This window comes from Simochromis diagramma, unplaced genomic scaffold (assembly GCF_900408965.1).
Source record: "Simochromis diagramma unplaced genomic scaffold, fSimDia1.1 OVJJ01000802.1, whole genome shotgun sequence".
NCBI classification, from domain to species: domain Eukaryota; kingdom Metazoa; phylum Chordata; class Actinopteri; order Cichliformes; family Cichlidae; genus Simochromis; species Simochromis diagramma.
In genome coordinates this window covers 12,867,593-12,878,063 of record NW_024387492.1, presented here as the reverse complement: position 1 = coordinate 12,878,063, position 10,471 = coordinate 12,867,593, and the positions used below count along the sequence as shown (strand labels likewise).

Here is a 10,471-nt window from a genome sequence, read left to right as displayed (position 1 = left end):
ATTTTATTAGTTTCCCCCTTTACCTGTTCAAATTAGCAAAATAAGTATTACATAATTATTGTGCATTGTGCACAAGGGTGTTTTTCGTACATAGATAACTGGTAATCTCTCAATCTACCCAAAACAGGTCCAAGAGGTAGCTTAGAAACAATCAAAAGACAATAAAATGTGCCCGATACATCATAAAAAGACGAATTGTTAAATTACATAATAGGAGTCTAGTACACTGAAAAGCCCAGTAGCCTTTAGTTTACTGCTGTTTTTTCTAGGAACTACGATGAAGAGATAAACAAATGGTACTAATATCAAGCGGCAGTTCAAACTTTAATGAATACAAAATGCTTACAAGCGGTTTTGCTACACCACATCCAAATAATTAATAAATAAATAAATAAAATGCTTGTTTTATATTAGTAAGAAAACGTTTATGAAAACATTTAACTGAATAAGTTAAAAATTACGTCAGCGTCTATTCAGTGCTTTCATACCTTTTTTGGGGGGCAAAGAAAAAGCAAAAAGGTATTGGAAGCGGAGAAATAACGTTTTGCGGTGCTGCAAATGCTTGCATTTGATGCGGTACTTGGATTGTTTTGCCACGGGTTCCCGGCATGCAATGCGCGAAAGTCACGTGGCCATGATGTTCTGGAAACTGATTGGCTGCCGTTGTGAGTTCAGAGGTTAGCTTATTTGGTAATGTTGTTATGTACCCAGCTGCTGAGATGTGTGTTATCTGTTCATTATTGTAACAGCTGTTGCTCTTTGAGACTTCTGTTACATAAAAATAGTGCACGAATGTGCTATCGCTTTATTATTTGATTCGTTTTGCACTTTTACACATTTGTTTTGATCGGCGATAACTTCGACATGCTAATGCTAGCTATGTAGCTACGTAGCTTGGTGAGAAGTCTCCTAAATGTCATGTTGTATCGAAACCTGACCTTGTAGTAGCAGTGAGCTGGAAGGCGACTAGAATGGCTTCTGCCAGAGCTATGACATCAACCAGGCTTCTGTGTTTATTCAATGCGACAGCAGCAGGGTCCATCAAAACATTAGCCAGGACAGGGTGCAGAGTGTGTCTCACAAGAAATATGAGCAGTTCACCTCCAAGGCTGCAGGGCTGCATGTCAGCATGGATCATTGATCAGTATGGCAGTAATGGTGTTCTGAAGTACACAGAAGAAACCACCGTTCCCACGATTAGTTCTGCCACTGAGGTGATGATTAAGGTCCATGCAGTTAGTCTCAACCCCCTTGATGTAGCTATGAGGGGTAAGTGCTGCTAACTCAAATTATTAATTAACAAAGAAACGAATAATTTACATCAATAAGCCAAGAAAATTCTCAATTTCAGGTGGCTATGGGGCTAAACTGCTGAAGTTAAGAAGAGATCCATTATCTGTGATGGACAATGACACTGAGTTTCCTCTCATTCTTGGTCGTGATTTGTCTGGTGTAGTAGTGGACTGTGGATCTGGGGTTACCCATTTTGCCCTGGGAGATGAGGTAGGTTCTGCACTGCACAATCGTCTTTTAAAAGATGTACTGGAAATTAGTGACAATAATATTATAGCTGCATTCATTGCATTGATGTTAAAGTTAGTGTTTAGTGCTCTTTATTGACATCCTCTTAAGGAATATTAGAAACACATCTAAACGCATTCTATTACAACATCATCAGCAGCTACAAGCTTTTTCACATTGTTAGTGAAAATTTACCATATTCTCATATTGTACTCTAGTGCCTCTTATATTCATTTGGAATGCATTAAGTTGTACATGTGCACTTAAAAAGTGACTTTGTAATATCAGATACTTTATTAGTTGCTATTTTGTTGTTAATGCCTATTTTGCATTCAGAACTACCTTCATTCTTTGTGGCATAAATTCAAAAAGGTGATGGAAACATTTCTTGGAAGATTTTGGTCCATATTGACTTGGACAGTTGTTGCAGATTTGTCAACTGCACATTCATGATGTGAATCTCCCATTCCACCACGTCCCAAAAGTTCACTATTGGATTGTAGGGCATTTGAGAACACTTGTCCTTTTCAAGAAACCAGTTTGATGTGAGCTTTCTGACATGGTGTTATCCTGCTGGGAGGGATCAGCATGGTCAGCAACAGTACTCAGACAGGCTGTGACATTTAAATGATGTTCGGTTGGTACTAAGGGGTCCAAGTGTGCCAAGAAAATATCCCCCACACCATTATACCACCACCACCAGCCTGAACATTTGATACAAGGCATGATGCATACATGCCAATATCTTCTTTTCACCAAATTCTGACCCTACAATCTGAATGCCACAGTAGAAATCTAGACTCGTCTGACCAGGCAACCTTTTTCTAATCTAATGGCAACTGGTGTGGTCTTCCACTGCTGCTGTAGCTGACTTGCATCAAGGTTCATTATATTGCACATTCAGAGATGCTCCTCTGAATTCCTTGGTTGTAACAAGTGGTGATTTGAGTTACTTTTGCCTTCCTATCAGTTTTAACCAGTCTGGCCATTCTTTGACATCAATAGGGACTTTTTGACCAGAGAACTGATGCTCACTGAAAAATGTCTCTTTTTCAGTCAATTCTTTGTATACCCAAGAGATGGTTGAGTGGGGAAAATCCCCATAGATAATTTGTGTCTGAAATGCTTAGACCAGTTCATCTGGCATCAACAACCAGGTCATATCCAAAGTCCATTAAATTATCCTTTCCTCCTCGTTCTGATGGGGAACTTCATCAGGTTGTCTTGACCATGTCTACATGCATAAATGCACTGATATGCTGCTCCCATGGACCATATGTCTGCCTGATTAGCTATATGCTTTAACAAGCAATTGATCTGGTGTACCATGCAAAGTAGCCAATAAGTGTCTATTAGTGATCAACTGACAAACTGAAAAATAACTAGACAGGATGATCTTTTTTTAAATATTTTGTCAGATTCAAATGCAATTTGAAATTGAGTAGATGACTGTAAAAGAAAGTGCACAAAGCAAGCAAAATGCTTTGTTTGTTCTTGTACATTTATAATATATTATTTGCATAATAATATAGTCACGATATTCATAGACATATGGACTGAGGGTCCAAGTCATAAAGATTTGGGCACCCTTGATTTTATGTGATTTTATGTGAAGTGATAAATACCATATTAAAAATGCGAAGGCAAATTTGCTGATGTTACACAATTTTTCTAAAGTTAAATATGGTTATATTGCTTAGCCCACTTACATGCACCTCCATAGTTAAGTCATTCAGAGACATTTTCTTGTTGAAAAGATCAAGTGCTTTCTGCTTGGTCTCCCAGTCAGTGTGACTCATAATAATTTGAGACCCTGCTGTCTCCCACATATCTACATTACTGTCTTCCTGCAGAGAGAAATGCAATTATGGAAATCTGGCTTAAAGTGAATGTAATTAAATCACTGAACAATACAGCAGTAAAATTTTCCACATGCACTATTCTAGTAATTGTATTTCACCAGTATAAAAATATCTTTGGAAACGTCTAATGATGAGAAAGGACAGGAGCAGTTGTGTGAGACCCTAATAGCTGATTAACCAGATTCAGAGAGTGAGAGTAGGTGGTTAATTTAAGTTGTGTTCCGCATGTTAAATGTCATATTTGTCTTCAGGTGTGGGCTGCTGTTCCCCCATGGAAACAAGGCAGCCTGGCTGAATATGTGACTCTAACAGAGTACGAGGTGAGCAGAGTCTGTGCAGCAGTTGGATGGCGGTGCATTTTCAGAATTAACTGTGAATAATTTAACTAGTGTCTACACAAAGACTGAGATTAAAGTAATTTTATTGTCAGTTTGTTTCTAAACTAATGGAAAAAGTTCATTGAGAACTCTTATTTAAACTGTAAAATACATTAAACAAAAGTTCGGAAGAAGCGAACCCTGTTTAGTAATCCTTCACTGTAAAATGTAATTAGGATTAAGTTTGTTTGTTAGCTGTAGCTGCCGTGACACCAATTAAAGGGACATACAAATTGCCCTGTGTTTTCTTGCTGCATTGAACTTCATTTATTCTCCGACTCTGGCTGTCTGCCCTCACAGTAGCTGTGCTGATTAGACACAGCTTCAAAGTTTATAAATGTAAAATATTGTTTACAAGTGAATGCAATTCTAACATTGTTAACACCCTCTGTGTGGCTGATTTTTGCAGGTTTCCCATAAGCCAAAAGTACTGAGCCACATGGAGGCGGCATCCATTCCCTATGTTGCCAACACTTCTCTGTCTGCACTTGTCAATGGAGGTGGTCTTTGCAGAGACAGTTCTTCAAATAAAAGGCAAGAATCAGCCTGATCCAAAATAATTTTATGTTGAGCTCATTTCACCCTGTTGCCATGTATACTTATTAAAAAAAAAACATTAATAAAGTGTTAAGCCCCTGAATGCTATAAAAGATTTAATAATGTCTTTCGTTTGTGACTTGGAGAATTGAATATGCTCTTTCCTTGTTGAGAAATCAGTCCGGTCATGTCGACTCAGAATGTAACGAAACCCGTTTCAACACTTTCATTTCATTTTAATTGACAACAAGAGTTTTAAAATACCGCATTTAACCTGCAAACGTCAAAACATTTAACCTAACCCGAATTTTAATAGAACTTCCTCTTTTCCTCTAACGTAATAGCTTCCAATCCTGCAAATCCCTTTGTACCCCCTGAGGCTTCCACTTCTTTTCGTAGCTTTGCATAAATGAGTCACACAGTAATTGAATGACCCTCTTGTTGCTGGGGTTTCTCCTCCTAGAGTTTTAATCACTGGAGGATCAGGAGGTGTTGGAACATTTGCTATTCAGGTAAGACAGAGTGTCTTCGTTTGGCTATGCCTGTATGTATATTTATGCCTTTTAAACCCTGACAAAGTAAGATCTCTTGCTGTGTGCATACTCCCTGTTTTTTATCCTTTATGTTTCACCAGCTGTTGAAGGCTTGGGGCGCCCACGTAACGGTCACCTGCTCTCAGAACGCCGTGGGTCTTGTTAGAGGGCTGGGAGCTGATGAGGTGCTGGACTACACAGCAGGAGATGTGGTTGAACAACTAGAAATGATGGAGAAGTAAGAGCTGCAGTGTATACATTGAAACTTGTGTGGTTAGATTGTACTGTGTTTAAAGAAACGCTGGAGCAAAATGTTGCTCACTGGTCCCAATGCTGGTGTCTACTGAAGTATCATTAGAGTCTGTGCCAATCCAGTGAACGTGTTAATTAAAAAGGACTCATCTAGATTTGCTAAATTTGGTGTGTTTCGCCCTTTAAACACCCAAATGTGGTAAACATATTCCTATCAGCTTGGCACACCTGTTCGCTGACTCGCTTTCTAGTTTCCATGGAAACCACGGTTTAAGGTCTGAGTGGATGATGGTTCATTTATTTTCCTGCCCCTAAAACAAAATTGGTAGTGCTTGGTTTGGTTTCTTAGAATTCCAGCGAGGGGCTAAACCAGCACAGTGCATAGTGTACTGACATAGGATAATTTGTTTTGAAAAAGTTAATTTTGTTTTGTTTTTTTTACCACATTTCCAGCAAGATGTTTACAAGATTGTCTGTCTCTTTTTCCACCTCAAGGTTTGACGTTGTTTTTGACGGCGTGGGTGGGGACACAGAGGAGTGGGCAATGGGCCTGCTAAAGCCCTGGTCTGGTGCAAAATACGTCACACTGGTAACACCTTTACTTCTCAACACCGACTCCATGGGCCTATTAGATGGTACATTGAATGCTGGTTTCTCTCTGCAGAGCAAGGCCATTCAGGTAAACACCAGTAAAACTGACTTTTGATTCAAACAAAAGTGGATGTACACAAAAAAAAAGCTTCCATTGAGGTTGTTTATTTTTGTAACACGGACTGAGGTTTGTTTTTCTCACTAAGGCATTATTCTGGGTGTGGCCTGCCAGTGCTTCCAAATTGAAATGTCATACTTGATCCTCAGTGGCATGGAAAGAAGACATGGATATTTCTTTTCCATTCAGTTGATTATATGGATTGGAGCTGAGGTGACACAGGGAGGGGGAAAAGTCAAGTGATGACTTGACTGAGCGTCACAGTAAATTTTTGCACTGCCTGTATTTTTTCTTATGTTTGTATGTGCTGTGTGCAGGTGTAGATGGAATAGCATTAACAGTTTGAGTCCCTGCATCCGTGTTAGGTTTGTGGTGTTGCGTTTCCCTAATAGCTGGTGTTCATGTCATGAAGATCATGACCGAACAGACGAGGACAGGGTGGACAGGGTGCTCTAGGGACTGAGTGAACTTGTCCTGGGCAGAGTAGGCACTGGTGACAGCACAGCTGGCAGCGTTAGAATGGATGAGACAGTGTGTGTGTGCGTGCGTGCGTGCATGTGTTTGCTGCTGAACCAGCAGTATTTGGTGTTTGTTCAGATTGTGGCCAACCATTTCCCCCCCCCTCCCGGCAAATACCACTGTTTGTGTGTTTCTTGCCAAGCCTCCGAGGCCTTTTGTCCATGGGAGCAGCCAGCTGGTCACTTTGGCGAGGCTCCGCTGCATCAGTCACACCCTCGGTGCCCAACGCTGGACAGCCTGCCATTTTTATCTGTGCAACTGAGCCCTCTAGTGTCAAACTAGAGCTGCACTGAACAATCATGAACTGTATTGTTTTTAACAAGCAAATCAGGGTGGTTTTACCAGAGCAGTTTTACATAATAACACAATATTATCAAGTATAAAGCAAGGTTATGTTTTGTTTTGTTGTTTTAAATGAATTATTACACCACTATTTTTATTTAGACATTTGCATCTGGAGCACCTTTTACAGACCTTTTTTCATAGCTGGCAGTCCTGGTCTTTTTCACATATAGCAGGAAAAATATTAGTGAAACAAACCATTAGTGGTTTCTCTGTTTAATTTAGATGCCCTAATAAACTAGTATGCCATCAACCAAAGTATTTGTGCTCAGAATCCTGCATCACTCAAAGAAACGTAGCTCAGATTCATGCGATATGTGATGGTCAGAGGTCCAGTTTGTGTCCGTGTGTGTAAAACTAAATACCAGCTTTCAGGTTATGTATTATCTTTTAAGAACAACACTTTAATAAATGATAATTGTATTACTAGATGTGAACAATAACACTGCTAATATAATCCAATATTCCTGTTTCTGCTCATCTCATCATCAGTTATTCATGACAGTGCGTCTGAAAATTCACAAAACCAAATCATTAATCTAAACATAAATGTTTAAATTAGGTGCTTTAACATTTTTAGTGACCTTCAGTAGTTTATTGAAAACTTATCAGGAAATTAGTGATAATTAGTCCTTTCATACAAAATGCAGTTTCTTCCTCCTAAATCCTTATGGTGCTAATTACTGTAAGTCAGGGTAACTGCCATATGTGTTTTAGTCAGCTTAGTTGTCTTTTTTGGTGTTCTGATCCAGGTCTTAATTTTTTAAAGTACATTTTTTTACATTTTCCCTCTCTTTTTTCCTAACCGATAACTCTGCGTGGTTACTCATGTGTATGAGATGCAGACAAGCCTGACTTCTAATTACTGCCTCCCGTTTCCTTTCTTCTTAGAGTTTATTATCAAGCGGAGTCTTCTATAGGTGGGGATTTTATGCACCAGATGGACCTGCCCTGGATGAAGTCAGCAAGCTGGTAGATGCAGGGAAGGTACTATATGGCTTTATTATTCATATCATGCACACCTGCCTTTTAGGACCATTTGTACTGACAGAATTAGGGTGATGTCTAATTTGCAAATCCGTCACAGGCAGAGAGTTGAATTTATGCAGAGATGGAGATCATCCAACTCACTGAATATTGAACATACCATGGATTCCCTATGAGTTTGTATCCGAGGCTCCCATGTGGCTTTGTGAGGGAGTCAGAATCACATTCCTGCTATTCTGGTTGGCTGGTTGGTTGGTGTTGTGCACGGTTGGCTGCTGGGCGATTGAGTCAGGCGCCATCAGACGGTAAATGGATTTTTAAACAGTGCTGAGCAGCCATTCGCAAAAGCGTGTGGGACCTCTGTCCTTTTGTGCTGGGGCTTACAGCAAGCAGCAAACTCAGGCCAGTGGCGGGAATCTATGGCCTCCGGTGCCCCACCACCCCTCCTCACAAAACATACACGCACGATCTCTCTGCTCTTTCTGTCCTATTTGCAGTCAGAAGTGTGGATGGTTTCCAGTGACGCGACTGCCCTCCCCATTCATTGTTAAAGACAAAAGATGGTGACCACAATAACAAGCCTGGCTGCTTGTGTTCTGGGACTAGCACAGGATTGTCCAGCCTCATCACATTCTAAACCCCTCCCTCACGTTTTCACTCTTGCAACTATGAAAGCAGCGATGTTGTAGCATTAGGAATTTGTGGTTATTTGCTAGACTAAACTTTTTTGATAATGGGTTTGATTATGGGATCACTGTAATTTGCAGTGCTTTGTGACTTGCAAAAAAGCCTCTTCACTAAGATGTGAAAGTGGAAATGGTTCCAGTGCTGTTAAGTTTGGACAGTTACTCATTTTGTCTGGTTTGCTGCTCTTAATGCATGGTGCTTACCTCACGAGTCGGATTTGCACAAGCTGCCACATTCATGACAGACTGTCAATACTTATTCTGATGTTTTTTTGTTTTTTTTTAAGCGCCATTAAAACAAAAGCCAAAACTAATTTTCATAATCAATTGAACTCCTGCCTAAATGTGTAAATCTGATCTTTTAATTATTTCCCATTTCTGCTGCTCTGTCACAGATCCTGCCTGTTGTGGAGGCCCAGTTCTCATTTACTCAGGTGCCTCAGGCTTTTCAGAAGCTCGAGAAGGGCCACGCCAGAGGGAAGACGGTAGTCAGGGTGGCTGAAGAGGACGATAGACAGACTGAAGAGCTGGTGCAGGACAGCAGCACGGAGACTGTAGAGTCAGTGCAAGAAACAGCCAAGCAAAGCTAAGTAGAGGAAAGCAGGTGCCTAGAGAGTTTCTGTTATGATCCTTCTCACCTCCCCTTCACCATCAGCAGAGTGAGAGGTAGTCTGTTTTGTAGCAGACTGCAGTCGTGACCTGCGCTTGTAATTAGAAGATACCAGAAGTTGTATCTCTTGTTAACGCGCCTTCTGTGATGTACTCGACGTTTTCAGAGTTCTCAAGTCGTGCTGTGTTCATCAAGTTGAAATTACTAATGTTACCAGCTAAATGCTCCTCATGTCAACCTTGCAGCTGGATATGGTTACCAGACTTTTGGTAATTAGCTGGCTGGTACAACATTGTATAAAAAAGCTTTTCTGTTACAAATGTGGAAGAAACTATTTGGTTTTTCTTTTTTGGTTTAGTTACCCATCACTACCTTGTATGTGAAATTATGTGGACATCCTGTAAAGCTACATAATCTGAAAGGAATATATCAGTGTAACTTTCGGGGGAACAACAAACAGATCTGAAATGTTTTGTTTTTTGCATGTCCATTCCACTCAACTGTGCACTGTTTGAGAAGTTCATTGACAAAAATAGTTTTATTATATTGAAAAGAAAAAAGTTCTATGTTGAATAGTTTTGATTAAACAAAAATAAAATACATGATATTTGTTTCCTTGTGTTGCATGCAGCTGGAAAAAAGCAATATGTACTAAATAACAGCACATTTCATTAAAAAAAATCCAAAAAAAGTTTTAACACTGTTTTAAGTTAATAAAAATAAGGCAAAAACAGATTTGTTCAATGGAGATACAGCTCAAAAAGTTTGGGGTCACCTAGAAAATGTCTTGTTTTTGAATGTACAACGATATTAATTTTTTTTGTTCTGGTAAACCATTTACTTTATCAGATACCTTGTAAATAACAATGGAACGTGGAATCATAAATCAAACAAAGGATTTTTTATGGAATATCTGCATATGTGTAGGCTAATGTACAGTCAGGCTAAAAGGCCAGTTTTTGTCTCAAGATAGCCAAAAATCACCGTACACTAAACAAGTCAAACTTTCCTTTTCTTTCAGCAGAAAGGAATCCTTAATTGCATCTTAAAACATTTCCAATCATTTAAATATTTTTTTCTTTCAAAGGCAGGACTTTTCAAATTGACCCCAAACTGACAAACGGTGTAAGAATAACATGTTAAATATTTCAAGTCCTGAATGAACTGTTTGTTACGTTTGTTACATAGCAATACATTCTACCAAAATCCTTAATTTATCTCCAAGTTGACCTCTTCATCTGCCCTCTCATGGTTCCCCTGCAGCAAAATGTTGAGAACCTCCAGCGGCGTACCTCGTTTGTGAGCACTGTGTGTCACTGCATTAGTGTGTCAGGGATCCAGTTCAGCAGACTTTGTTTTCATATAATCTCCACATCCCACCTTTGTTGTAGTTTACTTGCATCAGGTGTGTTCAGAATCACTTGGTTTTTGTCATAAAGATGACCACCTGAAAGAAACGGATGTTTTTATTAAGTGGATTTTGTATACATATTTTAGCATTATTCTGGTGCCTGGAAAGAGATTGTGTTGCATAAT

At 39.5% G+C, this 10,471-nt stretch overlaps 2 protein-coding genes across 4 annotated transcripts in view; one reads left to right on the top strand and one right to left on the bottom strand.

The window, feature by feature from the left end:
• Nucleotides 1-657: 657 nt before the first annotated feature.
• Nucleotides 658-9,537, top strand: LOC120724744 (reticulon-4-interacting protein 1 homolog, mitochondrial-like). Its single transcript, XM_040017118.1, has 9 exons — nucleotides 658-1,269; nucleotides 1,352-1,503; nucleotides 3,635-3,703; nucleotides 4,170-4,294; nucleotides 4,761-4,809; nucleotides 4,932-5,068; nucleotides 5,578-5,761; nucleotides 7,544-7,639; nucleotides 8,721-9,537. Exons 1-9 carry the CDS (start codon nucleotides 972-974, stop codon nucleotides 8,913-8,915), a joined length of 1,305 nt encoding a protein of 434 aa, XP_039873052.1. The 5' UTR covers nucleotides 658-971; the 3' UTR covers nucleotides 8,916-9,537.
• Nucleotides 9,459-10,471, bottom strand: part of LOC120724743 — a 28,467-nt gene continuing 27,454 nt past the window's right edge. For all 3 annotated transcript variants that reach the window (XM_040017116.1, XM_040017117.1, XM_040017115.1), the window contains one exon: nucleotides 9,459-10,382. In XM_040017116.1, the coding sequence (XP_039873050.1) occupies nucleotides 10,294-10,382 (89 nt within the window). In that variant the 3' untranslated portion in view covers nucleotides 9,459-10,293. The remainder of the gene's footprint in view (nucleotides 10,383-10,471) is intronic.